Below are 25,959 nucleotides of genomic sequence, written 5' to 3' on the forward strand. Positions count from 1 at the left end.
ACTGCAACCACTGCCTCCTGGGTTCAAGATATTCTTCTGCTTCAGCCTCCCCAGTAACTGGGATTACAGGCACGTGCCACCACACCTGGCTAATTTTTTTGTATTTTTAGTCAAGACAGAGTTTCACCTTATTGCCCAGGCTGGTTTCAAACTCCTGACCTTGTGATCTGCTCACCTCAGCCTCCCAAAGTGCTGGGATTAAAGTTGTGAGCCATCTCACCTGGCTTAAATATTTTTTATTGTTTTAGAGGTGGGGTCTTGCTATGTTTCCCAAGCTGGTCTCAAACTCCTGACCTCAAGCAATCCTCCCATCTCAGCCTCCTAAGTAGCTGGAACTACAGGTGCATGCCACTGCAAAGGGACATTCATGCATCAATTTACTTAGCATTTATTGAGTACCTACTGTGTGCTGGGTATTGTTGCAAACAGCAGGGACACAGAAGTGGACAGAACAGACAACCCCGCCACCCCATCCTTGCCACCTATGGGGCTGACACTGGAGAAGGATAGACATGAAATAAAATAAGCAAAAATACAGAGTGTGATGGATAGTGCCGAGTGTCAAGGAGACACTAAAGAGAAAGTGGCTGATAAATATGAGTAGAGCTTGATGTTTTATTTTATTTCATTTATTTATTTATTTTTGAGACAGAGTTTCACTCTTGTTGCCCAGGCTGGAGTGCAATGGCATGATCTTGGCTCACTGTAACCTCTGACTCCCAGGTTCAAGCGATTCTCCCGCCTCTGCCTCTCAAGTACTTGGGATTACAGGTGCAAGCCACCACGCCCCGCTAATTTTTGTATTTTTAGTAGAGACGGGGTTTTGCCATGTTGGCCAGGCTGGTTTCGAACTCCTGACCTCAGGTGATCCACCTGCCTCAGCCTCCCAAAGTGCTGGGATTACAGGCCTGAGCCACCGCACCCAGCCCAGTTTAATATTCTAAGTGGCTGGGGACCGCCTAAGAAGCCACCTGAGAAGGTGATACTTGAGTAAAGACCTAAGGTAAATGAGCGAGGTGAAATTCCTGCCTCTTCAGTCAGGCAGACCTAGGGAGGGGAACACTTTCACCCCTGAGTCCTCAGCTCCACGCCAGTGCCTGGAACGTGGTAGGAGCTCCCTAAATGGATGTGGGGTGAAGAAAGGGGTGCATTGGGCACAATTTGGCCGTGCTGAGCCTGAGATCAGCCCGGCCTCCGCGAGCACTCACGTCTTGAAGGAGCTTCTCCAGGTTCTCCTGCAATTCATAGAAGTAGACCGTGGTGATGAGGCCGTCACGGGACTTGGTTAGGCAGTCCCGGGCCAGCTCGATGATCTGGTGGTGGATGAAGCTGAGCACGCCATCGGCCAGAGGCAGAACGCTGTCGGGTTCGTAGGCGCGGGTGAAGTCACGCAGCTTCTCCTCCATCTGCGCAGTGGCCTGCGGGAGGGACGGAGGAGGGGCGCGGGGCTGTGCCCGGAGGCTGTGGCCGCCAGGAGCCTGCGCTGTGCACCGAGGCCGCCAGGGGGCGCGCGGGGATAAGGCGAGCGAGAGTGCAAGCCGCCAGGTCACCCCGCGATCGCCTCGGGTCCCACCTCACCTTCGGGAACCTCTCCTTGTAGACATGATTCATCATCACGATCTCATTGTCGTAGGAGGAGGGGGAGCGCCCGGGGCTGCGGGGAGAGAAGCCCATTCTGTCCAGTCCTCTGCCTCCAAGCCCGCAGAGAGCCCTTGCCCCGAGATGTAACCCTTTTATTCGCGGGGACAGGGGTCTCTCTATGCACAAGTCCTAAGACCTGCCCACCTGAGGCTCCGTGAGCGGGGACGCACGGCTGGGGAGCGACGGCCACCATCCTCGTCTGTGATGCTCTCAGTGCTCCCGAAGTGTTTGGAGAGGAAGTGGAGCTCGTCCACCGTGGGCTGGTAGGGCAGCTGGTGCAGGCGCTCCTGGGAGGAGCAGGAGGACTGGGGAGAGGGGCAGGGCCGGGGTCAGAGCCACCATGGGCCCCCCAACAGCTCAGAATCTTGAGCTGGGACTCCCAAGGCTGATGGGGTCACTGGGCAAGGCCAGGATCAGGACCTGATTTACCATCCTTGGATCCTAGGGTCTTGACTGGGACTCTTGGCCACACACAGGTGGGCGGGGACAGACAGGGGTGGAGACAGTGATTCTGTTAAAGCTTGGGTCAATTCATGAGCCTTCTCTGTTCAGAACCCTCTGAGGCTGCCACTCTACTCAGGGTGAACACCCAAGTCCTTCCCCAGTTATACAAGGTCCTGCCTCATCCCGCCCTGTGTCCCTGCCATGGATTTTTATCAGTCTCCTGCTTACTTCCTTTGCTCCAGCTACAGCGGCCTCCTTTTTTTTTTTTTTTTTTTTTTTTTGATGCAGTTTTGCTTTTGTTGCCTAGGTTGGAGTGTGATCTCAGCTCACTGCAACCTCCGCCTCCCGCATTTAAGCGATTCTCCTGACTCAGTCTCCTGAGTAGCTGGGATTACAGGTGCCTGTCACCACGCCCGGCTAATTTTTTGTATTTTTAGTAGAGTAGAGACAGTGTTTCACCATGTTGGCCAGGCTGGTCTTAAACTCCTGACCTCAGGTGATCCACCAAAGTGCTGGGATTACAGGCGCAAGCCACCACGCCCAGCCTAGTGGCCTCATTGATAGTCCTTGGACAAGCCAGGCAAAATCCTTCCTCAGGTTCTTCGCTCTAGCTATTCCTTCTGCTTGGAACACATCAACTATGGATCCCTCCTTCTCATCCTTCAAATCTTTGCTTCAATGTCACTGCTTGGGAAGACCTCCTCTGAACACACACCCATTCTTCCCGGTCCCTACCCTATCTTGTTTCCTCTTGCCTTATTATTATTATTATTATTTTAGAGAGAGGGTCTCCACTGAATATGGTGACTCATACCTGTAATCCCAGCATTTGGGGAGGTGAAGGCAGGAGGATCACTTGATCCCAGGAGTTGGCAACATAATGAAACCTTATCTCTGTTTATTAAAATTATTTAAAATTTTTAAAAAGAGAGAGAGAGAGAGAGAGAGACAAGGTCTCCTTATATTACCCAGGCTAGAGTGATGTAATGCAATCATTGCTCATGGAAGCCTTGAACTCCTGGGCTAAAGTAATCTTTCCACCTCTGCCTTCCATGTAGCTGTGACTACACCATGCATGGCTAATTCTTTTTTGTAGAGACAGGGTCTCGCTATGTTGCCCAGGCTGGCTTCAAGCAATTCTCCTGCTTTGGCCTCTCAAAGTGCTGGGCTTGAGGGCAGGGCACGGTGGCTCACGCCTGTAATCCCAGCACTTTGGGAGGCTGAGGTGGGCAGAAAAACTGAGGTCAGGAGTTCCAGACCAGCCTGGCCAACAGGGTGAAACCCTATCTCTACTAAAAATATAAAAAAATTAGCTGGGCGTGGCGGCTCAAGCCTGTAATCCCAGCACTTTGGGAGGCCGAGACGGGCGGATCACGAGGTCAGGAGATCGAGACCATCCTGGCTAACACGGGGAAACCCCGTCTCTACTAAAAATACAAAAAACTAGCCGGGCGAGGTGGCGGGCGCCTGTAGTCCCAGCTACTCGGGAGGCTGAGGCAGGAGAACGGCGTGAACCCGGGAGGCAGAGCTTGCAGTGAGCTGAGATCCGGCCACTGCACTCCAGCCCGGGCAACACAGAGAGACTCTATCTCAAAAAAAAAATATATATATATATATATATATATAAATTAGCCAGGCATGGTGGTGGGCACCTGTAATCCCAGCTACTCAGAGGCTGAGGAAAGAGAATTGCTTGAACCCAGGAGAGGGAGGTTGCAGTGAGCTGACACGTTGCCATTGCACTCCAGGCCTGGGCAACAGAATGAGACTCTGTCTCAAAAAAAAAAAAAAGTGCTGGGATTACAGGCATGAGCCACTATGCCTGGTCCTCCTCTTGCTTTATTTTATTTTATTTTATTTTATTTTATTTTATTTTTATTTCGAGACAGGGTTTTTCTCTGTCCCCCAGGCTGGAATGCAGTGGCTCAACCTCCACTCACTGCAGCCTCCACCTCCTGAGCTCAAGCAATCTTTCCATCTCAGCCTCCTGGGTAGCTGGGACTTGAGGTACAAGCCATCACACCTGGCTAATTTTTTTTTTTTTTTTTTTTTTTTGCAGAAACAGGGTTTCATCATGTTGCCCAGGTTGGCCTCAAACTCCTGGGCTCAAGCAATCCTCCTGCCTTAACCTCCCGTAGTGTTGGGATTACAAGTGTGAGCCACGGTGCCCGGCCATACAGCTGTCACCCAGGCTGGAGTACAGTGGTGTAGTCTTGGCTCACTGCAACCTCCACTTCTCAGGTTTAAGCAATTCTCCCTGCCTCAGCCTCCTGAGTAGCTGGGATTACAGGCACCCACGACCACTCCTGGCTAATATTTGTATTTTTACTAGAGATAGGGTTTCACCATGTTGGCCAGGTTGGTCTTGAACTCCTGACCTCAAATGGTTCACCTGCTTCAATCTCCCAAAATGCTGGGATTATAGGTATGAGCCACCGCGTCCGGCCAGAATGATATTTTTAAATATCACATTGCTCACTCCCCTGGTTAAAATTCCCCACCTCATCCATCTCTTTTATTTTTTAAATTAGTGTACATTATCTATGGTCTACAGAATCACAATTTCAAATGGTTCAAACTGAAATTTCAGTACAATTTAATATAAAGAAATAAAGCCATTCCATGGCTCCCCCACTGGATTTAGAATACAATTGCCCTTGCTGCCCCAGCTGACAAGGTTCCAGCCTGATCAAGGTCGCTGCCCGCATCGTCTCTATTCCTCCCCCGCATCCCAAAGTTTCAGCCCCACAAAGCTACTTTCAACTTTTCAAATGCAGCAAGTTCTGCGGCCTCTATAGGTTTGCACATGCTCTTCCCCTTCCTGGAACACTCTTCTCCCTTCTCTTCCACCTGCCAAACTCCTGCTGGTCCTTTGTCTTGGATTCAATGTCACCTCCTCCAGGAAGCCTTCCTTGACAACCCCCCAAGCTGAATCACATGCATCTCCTTTGCTATCACCTCACCTTGTTCTACTTGCATCAAAGTTCTGACCATTCTATTTTGTGAATGCCTTCTTACTGGCTTGTCTTCCCCCATGAGGGCTGTGTGAATGTTTACACTCTGACCCAGCTTGCAGAACGCGCCTACCACATGACAGTCTCATGATAAATGTCTGCTGAACATCATGCCAATGGATCAATAAGGGAACCATGAGCATGGATAGAAAAGGGAGCAGAGGGAGAGACTTTGGGTATTGCAAGGGGTGAGCAAATGGGCTCTGGGTGAAAGCTGTGGCCTGGCCCAGCCCAGCTGCTGATATCAGGGTAAATGGCTTAACTCACAGAGCCTTATGTCACCAGTTGTAAATGAGTGAGTCAGAAATGAGTAGGAAGGACCTTCCCATAAATGTGTTGAGGGCAGAGCATAGGGCTTTGAGTGGAGCAGACTCATAACTCTCTAATAGATGGACAAGTGAACACTGAACACCCTTGAAGGATGGGGAAACCCAAACTGTCTTTTTTTAATTTTTTTCTTTTGAGACAGGGTCTCACTCTGTCGTCCAGACTGGAATGCAGTGTGGTGCAATCTCAGCTCCACTGTAGCCTATACCTCCCAGACTCAAGCGATCCTCGCATCTCAGCCTCCCAAATAGCAGGAACCACAGGTGCGCACCACCATGCCCAGATAATTTTTAATTTTTGTAGGGACAAGGGTCTCCCTGTATTGCCCAGACTGGTCTCGAACTCCTGGGCTCAAGCAATCCTGTCTTGGCCTTCCAAAGTACTGGGATTACAGGCATGAGTCACTGTGCCTGGCCCTAAACTGTCATCAAGCCCAGCTTGGACTGCTGGCCTGGGTGTGGGTCTTCAGGCTGGAGGGCCCCCTGAATTCCTTACCCACCGGCCCACCCACCCACTTTCCACACTCACCGAGACGGTGGAACTGGGCGTGTTGGTGCCATAGCCAGATGAAGGGAGTGAGGCCAGAGACCACCGGCGTCCGTCCGCCCTGGAACCCAGCCAAGGTGCTCAGAGGCCACAAGGCCCCAGAGGTCCCCCTACTCCTCAGGGTGTGGGTGAAGCCACTGGCCATGGCCAGGGTGGGGGCTGGGGGAATACGTCTGCACTCTAAGATTACTCAAGGCCCTCAGAATCAAGTGGGTAAAGAGGGGCTCTACCAGGCAGGCACCGGGAATTGGAGGGAAGATCCGTCTCCGCTCTCCTCCCCACGGTCCCCTCTCTTATCATCCAGAGTGGACACCGAGAATTGGAAAAGCCCCCACCCAATGAAGCCTTTCCAGAGAGATTCTAGAATTTTTCCCCGAGTGAACACTCCATGAGAAAGCTCTCAGAGGGGGACCCTTGGATCTTCTTAGAGAAGAAAGACCCCTCCCATCCCCCAACACACTGACATAGAATCTTGTGTCCTTATGCTCTCGTGCACACAGACACAATCACTGTTGTAGCCAAACCCATTAATGTTGGTGTGACTATCAGGTCAGGTTCACATACTGGCAGTGCACACATTTACACTTCACACACCCCCAAGACACACACTCACACATGACTCCTCAACACAGACAGCCACATATATTGACTCTCCCATCCATGGACCCAAATATCACACTCTCACACACTAATGCACAATCGCACGTGCAAGACCAGACATGCACTCACCTGTAGACACAGGTGCTTACAGAGACTCAGTACTCACACTCTGACACACAGACTCACCCGAACCTACTCTACACTTTTCACATTCACACAGACGCACGTTCCAGACACCTGCGCTCACTGCCACACATTGAAACTTGCACACATGGGCCGGGCGCGGTGGCGCAAGCCTGTAATCCCAGCACTTTGGGAGGCCGAGACGGGCGGATCACAAGGTCAGGCGATCGAGACCATCCTGGCTAACCCAGTGAAACCCCGTCTCTACTAAAAAATACAAAAAAGTAGCCGGGCGAGGTGGTGGGTGCCTGTAGTCCCAGCTATTCGGGAGGCTGAGGCAGGAGAATGGCGTAAACCCAGGAGGCGGAGCTTGCAGTGAGCTGAGATCCGGCCACTGCACTCTCCAGCCTGGGCGACAGAGCGAGACTCCGCCTCAAAAAAAAAAGAAACTTGCACACAGCGACACACTCGTTCACACTCGCACGCAGATGCACACTCACAGGGACACACATCGGCCCATGCTCGTGTGAGTGCACAACACACATTGGCACGTGCACATGTGAGTGTGTGGCTGTGAGACTGTAAACACTGGCCAGGCGCAGTGGCTCATGTCTGTAATTCTACCATTTTGGGAGGCCGAGGCAGGTGGACCACCTGAGGTCAGAAGTTCGAGACCAGCCTGACCAAACTGGTGAAACCCCATCTCTACTAAAAATACAAAAATTAGCCCGGTATGGTGGTAGGCGCCTGTAATCCCAGCTACTTGGGAAGGTGAGGCAGGGGAATCGCTTCAACCCGGGAGGCAGAGATTGCAGTGAGCCGAGATCCTGCCATTGCACTCCAGTCTCAGCAACAGAGTGAGACTCTGTCTCAAGAAAAGAAAAAAAGAGAGAGAGTAAACACTGTGACTTTGCGTTTACTATCTCACAGCTACACACTCACACACGCTTACACAGATTGCACGCTCACCTGGAGACACACCTGACTTGCTCCCCTCGCATATTCACAGATGCTTACAATCCTACAGACACACGTTCACACGTTCACATTCGGAGACTCGTGCCATTGCATAGGCACGTAATTTCTCACACAGTCACAACCACACACGTACACCAGCACACAGATTGCACAGTTACAAGGACACACGCACACCCCATTCATTGGACTCCTCCCTTCCTCCTTGCTCCCAGCAGTCCCCTCGCTCAGCCTTCCCCGCTTGCGGATTAACACGTGAGACCCAATCCCAGAGCCTTACCCTGCCTTTCTATTGCCCTCAGCTAAATTCCATGGTCAATAAGCGGTTTCCCCCACTTTCCCAAGGGAGTTGTCCTCTGTCCCCACAATCTCTCTGGACTCTCACAACACAGCCTTCATCAACCTTTGCAACGATCCCCATTCTCTGGCCTGCCTGCTCTATTCAACTCAGAGGGTAGAGACAGAACGTCATTGACCCCATACGCCCAGCTCCTAAGAACATAGCAGGTGTTTAGACACCATTTTTAGAATGAATAGACTTCAAAGAAAAAGAGACGGGCCTAAACTCCCAGAAAAGTTTCTCCAGAAAACATCAGAGAAACCTCTCTGCCTCCCCCAGTTTCACCAAAGGCCCATAGAAAATTCATTTAAGGCCGGGCGCGGTGGCTCAAGCCTGTAATCCCAGCACTTTGGGAGGCCGAGACGGGCGGATCACGAGGTCAGGAGATCGAGACCATCCCGGTTAACACGGTGAAACCCCGTCTCTACTAAAAAAAAATACAAAAAACTAGCCGGGCCTGGTGGCGGGCGCCTGTAGTCCCAGCTACTCGGGAGGCTGAGGCAGGAGAATGGCGTGAACCCGGGAGGCGGGGCTTGCAGTGAGCTGAGATCCGGCCACTGCACTCCAGCCTGGGCGACAGAGCGAGACTGTCTCAAAAAAAAAAAAAAAGAAAGAAAATTCATTTAAGGACACCCCAGAAACCCTCAGAGATTCTTGGAAAGAAACCTGAGATTCCTCCCCTTTAGAAACAGCCCTAATCGTCCTCCAGCACCTTGGGGACCAAGAGTCCCTCGATAGGCATTGCGCAATCTGCGCTTGCGCACCTCATCTTGGCTACCCCGTCCTGTTGCTATGGAAACACCTGGCCAGAAGAGCGAGGCTCGGGGAGACAGATTCCGCGCCTAGGGCGCACGCGCTTTCGACCAGCCGCAAAAGGAGCCCCACCCCCTTCCCCATTCCAGATCAGTGATTGGGCCCCGCCTTCTTACGGGCCCCATCCCGAAGGCTAGGCGCTCCTTCCCGCTGGGACCTTGGGGCACTCGCTGGTCCCCTCAGGCCCTAGCTCGGGTGCTATTAGGAAGAGAACAGATGGCGGCCCAGACGGTGGGTGGGGAGGGTCTGCCCAGGGTTCTGGGGCCCTGGAGGGGAGGGACTCACCTTCGGGAGGAGGCAAACGAGAAGTGGGCGGGGGTGTTGGGGGAGAAGTTTCGGGGGCTGTCCAGGGGACTGCTGCCTGTGAGAGAAAGAGGGGGCAAATCCCTTCAGGCCTCTTGTTCCCTAAAGCGGCGTGCAAACAGCAGCATGTCCTGTCTTTAGTCTAGTCCCGCCTATTATGGGGAGACCACGCCCCTTCGCCTGTGGCCCAGCCTCTCTAAATTTTTTCCTTGCCAAGTCAGCCTGGCCCCTTCCAAGGAGATTCTGCCTTCATCTGGGATGGCCCCGCCCGTCAGGTACGACGACTCCTTTCTGTCCCGTCCCACCTGAGTCTCCGCCCACCTGAGTCTCCGCCCTCCAATGCCCGTCCCTCTGCGACTGACTACACCCACACAAGCATGGCCCCGCCCCTTATGCAAACCGGTTCGCCTCCATTCAAACTGCTCCCCTTCTGTAGCATGACCACGCTTCCTCGCCTGAGGCCCCGCCTCCTCTAGGCCACTCCGCACCCACCAAGTCTCTGCCACTGGTCTCACCTAGGTGACCTGGCAGCGGGGAGTGGGGTCTCGGCAGCGTGGGCGAAGTGCTGGTCAGGATGAGGCTTTTCCGGTTACTGGTGCGGCAGCTGCGGGGAAGGCAAGGCAGGGGGGCCGGGCCGGGCCGCAGCCCAGTGAGTTCTTGTGCCCCACCAGCTGACCTCCCGTCTCAAAACCCCGCCTAGCTCCCATCCATGTGTGTTTGGAGGCTCCCTGGGAGGGTTTCTCGAAGGAAAAGGTGGTGGAGGCTTCGGCACGACTGTGTATGGCAGGGGATTTGCATGTGACATGTGTGTGAGAAGCTCCCAGTGTGGATTATGTGTACGGCAGTGTCTGTCATGGTGTGATAGTCACTGTGTCTAGGTGACACTATTGGTGATAGTGTGTTTCAGTCTATGCGTGACATTCACTGTAGGTATCCACATGTGGCATCCACTGTATGAATTCCACAATGTGTGACCCTGAACGCATTCTAGTGTGGTATGTGTGACACAACGTGGGTTTATCTTGTGTGACACAATTTGAGCATTTTTGTGTCTATGTGACACAGTGTGAAATGCCACTTGTCCATAATAATGTGTGCTGTAACACAGGGAGGCTGCATTTTTTTTTTTTTTTCTTTTAAGTCAATGTCTCGCTCTGTCGCCCAGGATGGAGTTCAGTGTGCAGTGGCTCACTGCAGCCTCAAACTCCTGGGCTCAAGCTATCCTCCCGCCTCACCCTCCTGAGTAGCTGGGACTACAGGCGCCTGCCGCCATGCCTGGCCAGGATGCATGATCCCCCCTACATGTATCTATGTCTTTGTGTGGCATTCTGAGTCTGTGTCCGATACTGTCCTTCCATCTGGGTGTGACATTCACCATGTGTGTCCATGTGTATGTAGCATCTATTGTGTGAATTTAACATCTATTGTGTGAATTTAACATCTTGTGACACTGGCCATGTCCAAACATGTCACCACGTATGACATTCTCTAGTTGAGTATTGCACGTGATAACGTGTGATTTTGCGTGGTTCTCTCTCTGTAAGATCCCTACATCTGTTTATGCTGATGTCAGTGTGACACAGTATGTGAGATTCCTAGATATGATATCATGTGTTGTGACATTGTTGGATGCATGGATGGCATATTGCCACACATGTGTGCATCTTGGATGACATAATTGTGTGTGGATCACCATGCAAGTGATGTCTTACTAGGTGTACACGACGTGGTGCCCCTGTGTGTCTGTGCATGGTTCTGACCTGTGGCAGCTGCAAGGCTAGGTATGTATGGCACCTCCCAGTGTATCTGGGCCACTAGGGCTGTTGTGTGTGTATGTGTGTGTGACATCATGTCCTGTGTGACGCTGTGTGTCACTATTTTCAGTGTAGGGCTGTGTTCTGGGGAGGGTTGTGTTATGATAACCCCCCCCCTTTATTCTACCCCTCAGCATCCCAACTGCCGAAGAGGAAGCCCCAAGCCCCTCCGTCCGTCCCCTCACCCACAGCCGCAGTGACTGAGCATATTAGCGCGTCCAGGAGCACGCGGCATGGGGGTGGGGGGAGGCCAGGCTGCGGCTATTGTTCTGAGGGTGCCAAGCCCCCCAGCCTCCCCTTCTTCCTCTACCCCCACCAGGCTGTTGGAGCCCGCAACGCCAGCAGACAAAGGCGCCACAAACCCCCAGTGGCGCAGCCCCCTCCCCCCGCGGCCATCCTCTCCAGCGTGCAATCCCCCCAGACTCGGCCCACACCACCTCCCATTCAACCCCATCCCCGGCGGGAAGGCGCAGCTCGGGCACCTCTGGCGCAGCTGTACCGGGCGCAGCATCCCGGGCCCCGCCCTGCCGCAGCACCCGGAGCTTTTGCGGGGAGGGCTGGGACAGTGTCTAGGGGATCGGGGGTCTACCTCTTGGTGCGGCGGAACATACTGCCGCCGGGGAAGGAGGGCATCGAGAAATTGGAAAGCGCGGTCCAGAGAGAGTCAGACATGACCCGGCGGCGGCGACATGGTGGCAGGTGCGGCAGCGGCGGCGGCGGCAGCGCGGGGAGCAAGAGCGCGGGGCGGAGGCTGGAGCCGCCGCAGCGGGCAGGGGAGGGCAGGGAAGGGGAGGGCCCTGCGGCTGCAGCTGGCCGGGAGGGGGCGCTGCTGTGTGCGGGCGAGCCAGGCCCCGCCCGCGCACGCGCCTGGCGCCCCCACCCCGGCGGGAGAAGGGGCGGCCAGCCCCCGCCAAGTCTCTCCCCAAGGCTCACCTGCTGCTTTTCCGGGGCAGGGGCAAATCCTTCTGGAAGGCAAACAAGCAAAACGATGAAGGTCAGCGTGGACCTGCCGTTGTTGCCCACAAGCATTCTCAGCTCCCTGGAGGAGCAGAAGCAGGGTAAGACAGGCCCCTCTTCAGCATTGTCACTTTCACCCTTGGCCGTGCATTGCGGGCCAAGTTTCTTGGGGGAGAGGATCCCCGGGTGATTCCTCTCCTGACCCTCAGAGACCAACAGAGGCCCAAGTACACAGGCGGGGCCCCATATAAAGGCAAGTGAGTTGGCATCTCAGTGTGTGTTTGTGCAAATGAAATAGGAACCTTTATTTGAAAAATATGTCTTGAGCACTACTGTATGCTGACCCTATCCTAGGCACTAGGGACACAGCAGTGAATAAGTTACAAGCCCAGTGTGGTGGTGTGCACCTCTGGTCCCAGCTACTTGGGAGGTTGAGGCAGGAGAATCGCTTGAGTCCAGGGCAACATCAGCCTGGGCAACACAGCAAGACTCTCTGTCTCAAGGAGAAAAAAAGAGTTTCTGGCCTTTTGGGACTAGTATTTGTAGGGTAAAGGGGACACTAAACAAGATTAGTGTAGAAGTGAACAAAATCATTTTAGACAGTAATTTGTCTTATGAATAAATTAAACAGGGTGATATGATGGACAATGGCTGGGATGGAGACACATTGTCAGAGAGGGCTGCTCTGTGGAGGTGACTTTTAAGCTGTTTGCTGAAAGATAAGAGCCAGCCATGGGAGGATCTGTGGAGAGAGAATTCCAGGTGGAGGGAACTGCAAGGGCAAAGGCCTGGAGGCGGGAATAAGCTTGGCGTGCTCAATGAATGAATGAAAGGTTGAATGAATGAAAGATTGAAAGAATGAATGACTCATCTACACCTCAACAAATCTATCTGACTCCCAGCTAGAGTCACAGAGTTGGGGTAGGGGGTGGGGGGTAGGTAAGTAGAGTGACTCACAACTGAGATTTAAAATGGGAACCAGGGAGGCTAAAGTGGGAGAATCACTTGAGCTCAGGAGGTCGAGATTATAGTGAACTATGATTGCACCACTGCTGGAGTGAAACACCGTCTCAATTAAAAAGAAAAACAAAAACAAAAAATTTAAAAAATAAAAAAATAAAAATGGAAATTCAGGTGATGGCCACGTAGTCATTTTTTATAATGACAATAATAATAATAATTAGTGGGTATTAACTTTATGTGTCTGCATTTGAAGAAGGTCGCCTTCCATTTGTCAAGCTCTCAGGAAGTCACTGTAGGGATCAGGAGATATGGGGTCTTGGCCCTTTTCTGAGGAAAGGAATGGGGGACAAGGGGCAGCACCTTCCAGCCAGCTTTCTATCCACAGGGTGAGGTGGAAGGAAGAAAACTGAGTGGGGCTGCAGGTGGAAAGATTTGGGGGAGAGTTTCAAAACCTCCAACAAGAGGAAAATGAGGGATGTTCTAGACTATTTCCAGGATCTCTAAAAGCAGAAAAGCCTAGGCTCAAATCTCAATATTGCCTTTTATGACCTTAGCAAATGACCTTCCAATACTCTCGTGCCTCCTTGAGGATTTTGTGAGTTGATGCAGATGCCTAGCCCCTTAGCATGGTGCCTAGCACATAGCAAATGCTCAATAAATACTAAGTTCGGAGAACAGGCGTTATTAAGGAGGGACATGCTGCATGACAGAGGATGGGCCAGAGGGTCCTCCCACCCCCTTGTACAATGGACAAACATATAAGCGGTGCCAAAGGGCAGCCCTGCCCTCCCGAGCCACGGGTGACCGGTAATCCAAACCGGGTTTTCCCTCTGTCTTTGCACAACCGGCGTGAATGAGCCGCAGCCAGTACCAGTTGACCTGGCTGCGCGTCTGCAATGGCCCAAGAGAAATCAAGACCTGGATTTTCTGGCCCAGAGCCCAGGGGGTGCAGACCCAGATAACCCAGCCTTGGAGGGTAAGCCCCGGAGGGCTTTTAAGCACAACACGAAGAAAACCTTGAACCCAGCCCCATCCGCTAGCGCCCCCAAACATTCTAGGGACGAAGAAAGGGTCAAACTGGAGCGGCGAAAGTTCGGATCTTTGACGTCAGTGTAGATAGACGCCACCTCCAACCTCAGCTGCAGAGCCGCTCTGCCAAGTGGATTCGGCTTCTTCTGCACGGGATTAATAGTTGACACTGCAGACAGGGCATTCGAACTCAGGATGCTGTCTATATATAAGATCCCGGGGCGTGGTGGCTTACGCCTGTAATTCCAGCACTTTGGGAGGCCGAAGCGGGCGGATCACCTGAGGTCAGAAGTTCAAAACCAGCCTGGCCAACATGGCGAAACTCGCTGTCTACTAAAAATACAAAACTAGTCGGGCATGGTGGCGTGCGTCTGTAATCCCAGCTACTAGAGCCTAGCTGCACACAGGGGACCCTCGGGCGCTCAGCAGTGATGCGACAGTTCCTGAGAGGTTGCACCAACGTGTGTGGGTATATCCAGGCAACGAAGTGGTTAATTCCACAAGAAGGGAAGCGGTGGGGACAGGACTCCGACATGGGTCGCCAGACCCAGAGCATGCCTCGGGTTGAGTGAGTGGGTGGGTAAGTGGAAGCATCCCGCGTTGGGGGCGGTGTCTTGAGCGAGAGTCTAAAGTTCCGCGTGGCGATGAGCCAATGAGAGTTGACGCCGGCCCGGAGGGCGGGGACACACAGTGCAGGCCCCGCCTCTTTCCTCCCTTTTCTCGGAGACCCGACGGCGCGAACCCAGCCTGGCCGCTGCAGCACTTGCTCTAACTTTGCCGCAGCTGCCTCCCTTTTCCCGGAACCCACTCTCCTAACCCACCCCTGGGAGGGGGAGAGAATGTGGGGAGCACTTCAGAGAGGCCTAAGCTCCAGAGAGCGGGCCATCTGGGCTCTGAAAGCAAATTAGTTTTCCAACTCATGTCTGGCTCCAGCGTTATCCAGACGCCTGGAAGGTCCTTCCTGCAGTCTGATCACCATTTTTCCTGCTGCACTGACCGATCAACTCCCATTGGTCTTCGACCTCGGGAATGATGGGTTAGGGGAGTCTAGAAATGGACGAAGCCCTAGGTGAGGGTTTGAATCCTCTTTTCCCAAGATTCAGGCTGGGGATGGAGCCTGAGTCTGGGTCGATTCTTGGCTTTATCTAAACTCCAGATTACCAAGCCTGGGGCTGAGCTCCAAGGAGGCTCAGAAGGGCCAGACCCCAGGCAGGGCCTTGGGGCACAGATATCATCACCTTCCCCTCCGGCATGTTTGGGACCGAACCTCCGTGTTAACCCTGAACTTCCCTACTAACCCCTCAGAAACGCAGCTGAAGACGAACAGAGGACGCTTCTCGGCTACAGAATCCCTCCCCACCTTGGAGGTAGGAGCTCCCGACACCTGAGTTTGTCCCCACCTTCCCCACACTTCACAGCGATCCTCAGTGTCCCACTCCGTGCAGTGGACGCACGTCTCCTGCGCCTGCGCAGCCTCGAGACCAGCATCTTCTAAGGCTGCAAGGAGCTAAAAATCGCTCCCGCCCACCCACAAGCTGGGCTGGACTTGAGGATCGCGGTGGGGGGTGGATGTTGTAGTGGAGGAGGTGGAATGAAGAGTGAGAAAGCTGTCTAGGTGCCTGTCCAATTAGGGCAGTAGGAAGAATCCTGATGGCCAGGCAGGTGCGTGGGGGACGCAGGGCGTCCTATGCCTCGGGAGGGGGCTCCTGGGGTGGTGAGGGTCGAGGCTGCTGCACAAACATGTTTACGCCTCCAGCGGCGCCGATGGCCCTGAGGGGCACGAGCCCTAGGGTAATAACTTTGCTCTGCGCCCCCTCATCCCCAGCCTGGCGAGGCGCCAGGGCGATGACTTCGGCCCCAGCCCCCTCCCCCTAGGGCGGACCAAGCGCCCATCAGGCGATCCTCGAGGGGGAGCGCTAGGCTGCACCCCTCCGGCAGCTCCCTGGATCGCCGGGCGGCGCCTGAGGGGCGGGGTCCCCAGCGCGGCTGGACGCGCGGCCACAGCGTTCCCTGCGGTTAGCATCCCGAGCCCATGGGTGGCGGCGTCCCGGCCGACCCTGGTGCAAGTTCGCCCGCCTCCTGCCCGGCCCCGCCCCGCCCCAGGGCGCTGACCCCTTCCTCTCCACCCGGGGCCCAGGCAGCCGCGTACCTGCAGCCTCCGGCGGCGGATGAGGCCCGAATCGTCCATGGCGGCAGCGGCGGCGACTTCGGCCCGGGGAGGGAGGAGGGAGGCAGCGGCGGCGGGAGGAGGGAGGAGGGAGGGAGTGAGAAGCCGCGGGGACCGCGGCGGCGGCGGCGGCGGCTGGTTGGGGGGGGGGTTGAGGGGGCGGAGCGAAGTGGGGCGGGCCCGGCGCCGTCACTGCGTCTGGGCACCCGAGCCCGAGCTCAGCCACCGCTGCCCGCGCTAGGGGGGAAGGGGTGGGCGGGGAGGCGGAGCCTCCTGGTGCCCCCATGGGAGCCAAGCTGCCGAGACACCCCTATAAAAAGACACGCCCCAGGGGAGAGACATTCTCAGGGGTAGAACCCCCACTTAAGTTACACCCCAAAGGAAGCCTTCTCCCCGAGATACATTCCCCCCGCATTCATCCCCCAGAGACCCCCTTGGTGAGACACACTTCCCGGGGGAGATAGTTTCCACATGGACGCCCTCTCCAATCAAGAACTCCCCCAACCCTGAAAATCATTCCTAAGAGATATGGTCCCTGAGAGGTGACTTTCCTCTCAAAAGCCATCCCCCTCCCCACGGAAGAGGCATTCCCCAAAGAGAAAGATTCCAGGAGTAACAATTCCCGTGGAGACCTTGGGGAGGATACCTCCAGTCAGAGACCCCTAAAAGCCATATCCTCTGTGGAAAACTGTCCCCACCCACGAGACCTCTACAGCCCCAGGAGAGATGTCATGCTTGCAGAGAGACATTTTCACTGAGGAGACCCATAGTCACAGGAGAGGCAACCTCAGAAAAACATGTGCATGCATATTACGCCCCCCACCCCCCGCAATCAGAGCCTCCTCAGGGAACCCTGCAGCCCCTCTAGCGACCCCTCCCTCATGGTCCGGATTAAGGAGCCAGGCCAGGCCGTCTGTATTTATAGGAGCGATTAGCTGGTAGTTGGAGAGGGGGGCAGTTAAAGCGCTTTTCAGCTCCCTCGCCGCTCCTCCATGTTCACACAGGTGAGGCCAAATCCACCATGCTTCCCGAAGTTGGAGAAGAGGGTGTCCGAGCCCTCCGAACTCCAAGTCTTGGCACTGGGGGACAGAAGGGCTTCCCAAGAGGTGGTGGCCTGTATCTGGCCCCAAGATCCTGGAGGGCGCGGTTGCTAAGAGCGACCCCTGCTGGACGACAGGGGCGACGGCAAGGCTGGGTCCGGGTTTTCCCCAGGAGCTTGTCGCCTCAAGTTCGCGCCTTTGCCTGGGTTATATCTGTCTGTCTCTCTATATGTTTGTCGGCATGTTTGTGTCGCCGTCTCGTTGAGTCCCTTGCTCGCACATCTCTCCGTCCATGGCCCGGACTCCGCCCCTGGCGACCTAGCTCACGATGACGACCGCGGGAGCTCTCCTTGGTGCTGGTCTCGCGCGCTCCTGTCCGCGGTGCTGAAATCCAAGCGCAGGGTCGGGGGCTGAGATTAGGGAAGGACAAAGGGTGTGGAGGCTCTGGCGTGAGGCATGGCCCAGAGGCTGAACAGATCTGACCCACAAGCATCCTGGACCACCTCAAGATGGACCAGGAGAAGGCTAGGTCCGGCAGGTCTTGCTTACTGAGGCCTCCAGCACATCACTGGGTGCACACAGAGGGACCCAGAGATGGTATCTACTGATTTGTTCACTTACCACATATTGAGCACCTACTACGTGCAACGTAGTATTTTGGGATCTGGGAGGGAATACAGCAATAAAAGAGGCAGACAAAAAGCCTCTCTTGCCCTGAGATGAGAGGCACACAAACACTTACATACAGTCACATATTCAGGAAACACAGACACGCAAACACTTATTTGAACACACTCTGCAAACATATACTCCACAAACACAGACCCACACATTCTGCAAATTAACACACATACAAACACATACTCAGCAAATGCAAACACACGCAAACATCCACAAATACAGATACACACAAACTCACACTCTGTAGCCATACAAACACATACTTAGGAAACACAGACATACACACACTCATCCAATGCAAACACACACAAACAACACATATAAACACTCAATCAGTGGAAGCACAGTCACATGGTTCCAAAACCAAGGGATGTCCAGTTGCACACAAATGATAATCTAAAACAGGCAAATTATTCTCCCAACACAACACATAGACACACATACCCGTACCCACTGCAGGGATGTTTTTCTCATCCGATTCTCCCCCGAGAATGTCAGCTCTATGAAAGTTGATATTTGTGTGTCTTTTATTTTTATTTATTTATGTATTTTTTTTGAGACAGAGTCTCACTCTGTTGCCTAGGCTGGAGTGTGGTGGAACAATCTTGATTCACTGCAACCTCTGCTTCCCAAGTTCAAACTATTTTCATACCTCAGCCTTCTGAACAGCTGAGATTATAAGCATGTGCCACTATGCCCAACTAATTTTTTTAAACTATTTTTACTAGAGATGGGGTTTCACCATGTTGGCCAGGCTGGTCTCAAACTCCTGGTCTCAAATGATCCCTCTACTTCGGCTTCCCAATGTGCTGGGATTACAGGTGTGAACCACCATGCCTGGCTGAAATTTTCATGTATTGTTCACTACTGCATCCCCAGAATCTAGCACACAGTAGGTGCTCAATAAATGTTTGTCAAATGAATGGATGAGTTAAGGGAGTGTTCACAAGCAACACACATTCGCAGAAACTTCAGAAGGACATAGAATGTGTGCATGCAAACACATCCTGTTCAGCACATGACATTTCTTTGTTCATTCATGGTCAACATTCATAGTCAAAAACCTTTATCCACTGACTTCCAACATTTTTGCAGGGATACTAGCCCGATCCTACATTTCCCCTTCTCACACTTATTAAGATCCTGTTTTATTCAACTGCACACACATCATGGCTTGAGACACACAATCCTCCCCAAATTCTGAACGTATACACACACACACACACAACCACTCCACCAAGAAACACACATAAACATAACCTCACACAACAAACACACACATACATGCTCAACACACACACAGTCACACAAACAAAAGACACAGGTGTCAGGAACACACACAGGCTGTAGGCCAAACACACCTTCCTCTCACACACACACGCACTCCCTACATATACAGATACCAGAGCTTAAGCCACAAGCTCAACATAAAAGCAAACACAAAGATATATACACACCAGCCCCAAGTTGGCCAGCCTTGGGTCAGCAGGAGTGTGGGCGGGACGGTGGGAGGTCCCGCCCCTGCATTAAGCCACGCCCCTTTCAGTTGCCAGTTTCCTGGAGTGGATCCTGAGGTATCTTATCAGCCTCTACACCCCAATCCAGCTAACAGGTGAGGGCTGAACTCGGGGAGTCAGGAAGGGGACAGTCTTCTCTCCACAGACCTCTAACTGTCCCTGCCTTGTGGCTTTGGGCCCCAGTGACAGAACCTGAGCCCTGCCACACTACGCTTGGTCCCAAAGGCTCTGGGTAGCCCCTAAGCCGATTGTGGGCTGAGAGAAGGTGACCCAGAGAAGGGCCGGCAGAGAGCGAGAGAGGGAGGAGGGAGGCTGCATAGAAGAGAAGGAGGAATTACTGAACAGTAGAGGGGGATTGGAAGAGCTAGGGAGGTCCCCTTCATTCTAAGAAAAAAAGGGGTCCCTTGAGGACTAAAAAGGTGGGAGATCCTGCAGGATGGGGGAGGGCGACTGTGGTCTAAGCTTGGTGGGGGTGGCACTTGGTGGGGGACAGAGAGGACAGGGTTCTGATGGGAGGGGGGCTCCTAGGATGGAGGCAGGCCCTGGTGGTCTCCTGGGATTTGAATGTCCTTGGCCACTGCCCCAGCCTCCTCCTCAGCTGCACTTTCCCTACTCTGTCTGGCACTGCTTCTTGGGTATGCATTGGCTGGGTGCCACCCTAAGCTCACAGAAAGGGATGGCTGAACCCCACACTATGTCTGCCAGCTCTTACCTCAGGTGGACATGGCCTGCAGGGTCCACATGCGACCCATCGGCCTGACCTGGGTCCTGCAACTGACGCTGGCATGGATCCTGCTAGAAGCCTGTGGAGGGAGCCACCCACTCCAAGCCAGGTCCCAGCGACACCATGGGCTGGCAGCTGATCTGGGCAAAGGCAAGCTGCACTTGGCAGGTGAGCACCCCAGACCCTGCCTCACCACCAACACCCAGAAACCCACATCTACCCTGCCATGGCAATGTTAGAATTTCCTTATGAGAGGGGCCTAGCAGGGCCACGAAGGTGGGAGGCAGGGATAGTGCTGAAGAATGGTGGATAAGAATTAGACTGCCTGGGTTCAAATTCAACTCTGTCCCTTTGTAACTATGTGACCCTGAGGAAGTCATCTAACCTCTCTGGGTCTCACATGGACCCCCAAAAAGAGAGAAATAACAAACATACCTCGCAAAGCTGTTGTTAAGATTAAGCACATGAGCATATGAGTGGGGCTCGGTGGCTCACGCCTGTAATCCCAGGGAGGCGTGAGCCTCCTTTGGGAGGTCGAGGTGGGCAGATCACTTGAGGTCAGGAGTTTGAGACCAACCTGGCCAACATGGTGAAACCCCTGTCTCTACTAACAATACAAAAATTAGCTGGATAAGGTGGCATGCACTTGAAATCCCAGCTACTTTGGAGGCTGAGGCATGAGAATTGCTTGAACCTGGGAGGTGGAGGTTGCAGTGAGCCAAGATCGTGCCACTGCACTCCAGACTAGGCAACAGAGCAAGACCCTGTTTCAAAAGAAAGAAAGAAAAATAAAGGAAAAGGATTAAGCACATGTGTCACTACCAGGTACATGACAAATAAGTTGATTATTATAAACAATAAATGATTATTACTACTTGAAGCTGCATTTGCATTCCAAAGGAAGGGTCTTAAGTTATGGGTTTGTGAGGATTGATGTAATTGGGGTCTCCCTTGTCCAGGGGATCCCCAGCCCTCAGTTCCCAAACCTTATCTGAGGATCCAAGACCCTGGCTCACAGGGTTCCCCTTTGCCAGGAACTTGTTGTCCCTCAGAGATGGACACAACAGAGATATCGGGCCCTGGGAACCATCCAGAACGCTGTGGAGTGCCGAGCCCCGAGTGAGTACAGCACCCTCCACTGTTTTCTCGTGTACTTTGCCCATTGCCCTGGAACTCCCTTTGGGTCCTAACCCATCCAACCCTCTCTCTCCCAATGTCTAGGTGTGAATCCTTCCTGGAACACCTCCAACGTGCCCTTCGCAGTCGCTTCCGCCTGCGGCTATTGGGGGTACGCCAAGCACAGCCGCTCTGCGAGGAGCTCTGCCAGGCCTGGTAGGATACATGGGGGCAAGGGGCGTGGCTTTTGACTTGGGCGGGGGAGAGGGCGGAGCCTGCACTTTGTTTGGCCTTCTGTGTAAAGGGGAGTGGCCTCCAACAGGGCCAAGGTTTAAGAGATGCAGCTTAATGTTTAGAGCCCAGGTAGAAGCCCCCAGCTTTTAAGATACCTGCCATATGGCGATGTGGCTTTTCATAGCCCTGAGATTTCTTTTTCTTTTCTTTTTTTTTTTGAGATGGAGTCTCACTCTGTCCCCTAGGCTAGGCTGGAGTGTAGTGGTGCAATCTCAGCTCACTGCAACCTCCACTTCCCGGGTTCAAGCGATTCTCCTGCCTCAGCCTCCTGAATAGCTGGGGTTACAGGCGCACACCACCACGCCTGGCTAATTTTTGTATTTTTAGTAGAGACGGGGTTTCACTATGTTGGTCAGGCTGGTCTCGAACTCCTGACCTCGTGATCCTCCCTCCTCGGCCTCCCAAAGTGCTGGGATTACAGGTGTGAGCCACCACACCCGGCCTTTTTTTCTTTTTTTGAGATAGAGTTTTGCTCTTGTTGCCCAGGCTGGAGTGCAGTGACATGATCTCGGCTCACTGCAACCTCAGCCTCCTGGGTTCAAGTGATTCTCCTGCCTCAGCATCCCTAGTAGCTGGGATTACATGCTTCCGTCACCACGTCCGGCTAAGCTTTGTATTTTTAGTAGAGATGGTGTTTCACCATGTTGGCCAAGCTGGTCTCTAACTCCTGACCTCACGTGATGTGCCTGCCTTGGCCTCCCAAAGTGTTAGGATTACAGGGGTGAGCCACCATGCCCAGCCAGGCCCTGAGATTTCTTAAGGAGTGAGTCCTCCTGATTGAAAAGAGAAGGTAAAAGGGAGGGCGCCTGTAATCTCCGTCATTTGAGAGGTCAAGGTAGGAGGATTGGTTGAGGCCAGGAGTTCAAGATCAGCCTGGACAACATGGCAAGACCCAGTCTCAACAAAAAATTTAAAAATTAATCAGACATGGGCCAGATGCAGTGGCTCACGCATGTAATCCCAGCACTTTGGGAGGCCAAGGCGGGTGGATCCCCTGAGGTCAGGAGTTTGAGACAAGACTGGCCAACATGGCGAAACACTGTCTCTACTAAAAACACAAAAAAGCCAGGCATGGTGGTGGGCGCCTGTAATCCCAGCTACTCGGGAGGCTGAGGCAGGAGAATTGTTTGAACCTGGGAGGCAGAAGTTGCAGTGTGCAGAGATTGGGCCACTGTACTCCAGCCCAGAAGACAGAGCAGGACTCCATCTCAAAAAAAAAATAAAATAGCCGGGCGCGGTGGCTCAAGCCTGTAATCCCAGCACTTTGGGAGGCTGAGACGGGCGGATCACGAGGTCAGGAGATCGAGACCATCCTGGCTAACACGGTGAAACCCCGTCTCTACTAAAAATACAAAAAACTAGCCGGGCGAGGTGGCGGGCGCCTGTAGTCCCAGCTACTCCGGAGGCTGAGGCAGGAGAATGGCGTAAACTCGGGAGGCGGAGCTTGCAGTGAGCTGAGATCCGGCCAGTGCACTCCAGCCCGGGCGACAGAGCAAGACTCCGTCTCAAAAAAAAAATAAAAATAAAAATAAAAAAATAAAAAATAAAATAAAATAAAATTATTAATCGGACATGATGGTGGGTGCCTATGGTACCAGGTACTCGAGACATTGAGGTGGAAGGATTGCTCGAGCCCAGGAGGTCAAAGCTGCCATAAGCCATGATTGCGCCACTGCACTCCAGCTTGAATCACAGAACAAGACCCTGTCTCAAAAATAAATAAAAGGAAAATGAAAAAGTGGGAAAATATGAGGGACTGGCCCGTAACAAATGGTCTGAGGTCTCCAGGGACGAGGCCAGTTGTGACGTGGCCCAGAGTATGGAAAGATCTGATAGAATATGGGGTGGGATGAAATCTGGAGAGATGGAGTTAGCAGGGCAGTGGTTCTAAGAGGTGGGGCCTGGATCCCAACGGGGGACATATACTGAACACAGTCTAGAAGAACCGGAATCCGCTGGCATGTAGCTACAAAAGCTTCACCCACCTCTGCACTCGCCATCTCCAGGTTCACCAACTGCGAAGATGATATCACCTGTGGCCCGACTTGGCTCCCACTCTCAGAAAAAAGGGGCTGTGAGCCTAGCTGCCTTACCTATGGACAGGTGAGCGTGAGGCAGAGGGTGAAGAGACTGAGATCTTCACTACCAAATTATTTATTTATTTTTTTTCTGAGACGGAGTTTCATTCTTGTTGCCTAGGCTGGAGTGCAGTGGCACAATCTCTGCTCGCTGCAACCTCTGCCTCCCGGGTTCAAGTGATTCGCCTGCCTCAGCCTCCCGAGTAGCTGGGATTACAGGCATTTGCCACCATGCCCAGCTAATTTTTGTATTTTTAGTAGAGTCAGGGTTTCACCATGTTGGCCATACTGGTCTCGAACTCCTGACCTCAGGTGATCCGCCCGCCTCAGCCTCCCAAAGTGCTGGGATTACAGGCGTGAGCCACTGCCCCTGACCCCCACCAAGTTCTTTCTTACTGTGTCTAGACCCCAGAGACCGATTGGCACTCCTCAGGTCCCTACTCCCACCCTTCCCTAGCCCAACCTCCTATTGGGTTGCGCCCTTTGACCCCAAAAGCTCTCTAAGTCCAGATTTGCCCTTCCCAAGAAACCATCCCTGCTCTGGGTCCATCCACAGTTCACCATGGAGGATCCAGAAGCCCAGTTACCCTCTACAAAACCCCAGCCTTGATACAGACCTCTGTGGGCGCCCCCCCGACTGCCCCAACCCTGATTCATCCCGCTAGGGCCCAGTAAGAACATTCACACTCCCCAGGGACCTGCCACCACTCTGGTCCCGCACACAGACTCCCGAACTGCACACTCTGCCTCTGACCCCATTCCCAAAGGAACTTACAGACTTTCCCTTCCCGAGGCCACGCCCCTGGGAGAAAGCCATGCCCCCTCTGGACTCCGCCCACTACGGCCCTAACTCGACTTTTTCCTAGACCTTCGCAGACGGGACGGACCTTTGTCGCTCGGCTCTGGGCCACGCCCTACCGGTGGCCGCTCCTGGAGCCCGTCACTGCTTCAATATCTCCATCTCCGTGCTACCTCGTCCCAGACCAGGACGGCGGGCCCGGGAAGCTCCCTCCTGGCGTTCCCGCCGCCCTCGCACCTCCATCCTGGACGCTGCGGGCAGCGGGAGTGGCAGTGGAAGCGGCAGCGGCCCCTAGCGGACGCGTGGACCTGAGTTGGGGGAGGCTCCCTTCCCCCAGCCCTGCCCCTCAGAACACCCAGAACCGCACCCCTCACCCTCTCGGCCTTCTACAATAGTTTTGAGATGTCTGTCCCTCCTCCCTGGAGCTCCAGAGACTCACCCCTCTCCAGGTTATCCCAGAAATGACCCAACTCTCTCTCTCACTTTTCCCTCTCCTCTTTGAATAAAGTCGCCAGCTAGAGCACGTGATGTGTGTGGCTGCTTCTTGGGGAAATAAGTGGGAAGGAGAATTGCCAGAAAGTAATAGATGTCTCACGTCTAATCCTCAGATCCTAGAAGTAGTGACTAATTCATACTACAGTGTAAATGATGGATGGCCTGTGCCCTAGAGCAGTCAACATAACTCGGAACACCCAGGTGTTGGAAATGGAGAGGGGGTCAGAACAGGGGCTGACAAGGGCAGGAGGGGTTCCTTCCCACTGTGTGCCACCAGGGTCCCAAAAAGCTGCCTAACTTGTATAGGCCTCAAGACACACTTCAAGGCCAGGTGCAGAGGCTCGTGCCTGTAATCCCAGCAATTTCACAGGCCAAGGTGGTTGCATTGCTTCAGCCTAGGGGTTCAAGCTCAGGCTTGGCAATACAGTGAGAACCTGTCTCTACAAAAACAAAGAAAAAGAAAATTTTAAATTGGCCCAGTGTAGTGGTGCGTGCCTGTATTCCTACCTGCTCAGCAGGCTGAGGCAGGAAGATCACTTGAGCTCAGTTCAGGGCTGCAGTGAGCCATGATCACACCACTATACTCCAGCCTGGGTGACACAGTGAGAGCCTGTCTCAAATAAAAAATAATAAGACATGCAGACACAGAATACCAAACTGGCCATGGTAGTATGTGCTGAACTCCCAACTACTTGGGAGGCTGAGGTAAGAAGATCACTTGATCCCAGGAATTCGAGGCTGCAGTAAGCTATAATCCTGCCACTGCACTGCAGCCTGGGCAAAAGCCAGACCCCAATTTTTTTTTTTTTTTTTTTTTGAGGCAGAGTTTCGCTCTTGTTGCCCAGGCTGGAGTGCAATGGCAGGATCTCAGCTCACTGCAACCCCCACCTCCCAGGTTCCAGTGATTCTCCTGCCTCAGCCTCCCTAGTAGCTGGGATTACAGGTGCCTGCCACCAAGCCCAGCTAATTTTTTGTATTTTTAGTAGAGATCGGGTTTCACCATGTTGGTCAGGATGGTCTCAAACTCTTGACTTCAGGTGATCAACCCACCTTGGCTTCCCAAAGTGCTAAAACTACACGCATGAGCCACCACGCCAGGCCCTTTTTTTTTTTTTTTTTTTTTTTGAGACAGAATCTAGCTTTGTCTCCCAGCTGAAGT

General features: G+C 53.4%; 2 protein-coding genes across 10 annotated transcripts in view; one reads left to right on the forward strand and one right to left on the reverse strand.

Annotated features, from left to right (window-relative positions):
* Positions 1-11,612, reverse strand: part of MAST1 (microtubule associated serine/threonine kinase 1) — a 43,350-nt gene extending 31,738 nt beyond the window's left edge. Inside the window, exons 1-7 of the mRNA XM_026457027.1 lie at positions 11,530-11,612; positions 9,642-9,730; positions 9,109-9,184; positions 5,955-6,033; positions 1,786-1,946; positions 1,579-1,654; positions 1,209-1,418 (exon numbers count right to left, since the gene is read on the reverse strand). Coding sequence (XP_026312812.1) covers positions 1,209-1,418; positions 1,579-1,654; positions 1,786-1,946; positions 5,955-6,033; positions 9,109-9,184; positions 9,642-9,730; positions 11,530-11,612 — 774 coding nt within the window. The remainder of the gene's footprint in view (positions 1-1,208; positions 1,419-1,578; positions 1,655-1,785; positions 1,947-5,954; positions 6,034-9,108; positions 9,185-9,641; positions 9,731-11,529) is intronic.
* Positions 11,613-14,612: 3,000 nt separating this feature from the next.
* Positions 14,613-25,705, forward strand: RTBDN (retbindin). 9 transcript variants are annotated; one of them, XM_023188780.1, is made up of 7 exons: positions 14,613-14,958; positions 15,195-15,256; positions 20,000-20,186; positions 21,053-21,137; positions 21,240-21,350; positions 23,435-23,531; positions 23,628-24,833. In XM_023188780.1, exons 1-7 carry the CDS (start codon positions 14,943-14,945, stop codon positions 23,685-23,687), a joined length of 618 nt encoding a protein of 205 aa, XP_023044548.1. In that variant the 5' UTR covers positions 14,613-14,942; the 3' UTR covers positions 23,688-24,833. The 9 variants fall into 9 exon arrangements, with proteins under 9 accessions (XP_023044548.1, XP_023044540.1, XP_026312689.1 ...); XM_023188772.1 differs by having other exon boundaries at positions 24,373-24,833; XM_026456904.1 differs by lacking the exon at positions 23,628-24,833 and adding an exon at positions 25,646-25,705 and having other exon boundaries at positions 14,943-14,958.
* Positions 25,706-25,959: the final 254 nt, after the last annotated feature.

Source organism: Piliocolobus tephrosceles, chromosome 21, assembly GCF_002776525.5.
Source record: "Piliocolobus tephrosceles isolate RC106 chromosome 21, ASM277652v3, whole genome shotgun sequence".
Classification (NCBI taxonomy): Eukaryota; Metazoa; Chordata; class Mammalia; order Primates; family Cercopithecidae; genus Piliocolobus; species Piliocolobus tephrosceles.

Excerpts from the sequence above, each read along its gene's own strand:
- RTBDN (XM_023188772.1), top strand. Across the intron at positions 20,187-21,052 it reads AGGCAAGCTGCACTTGGCAG|GAACTTGTTGTCCCTCAGAG; the intron begins GTGAGCACCCCA and ends CCCCTTTGCCAG. Across the intron at positions 21,351-23,434 it reads GAGGAGCTCTGCCAGGCCTG|GTTCACCAACTGCGAAGATG; the intron begins GTAGGATACATG and ends CGCCATCTCCAG.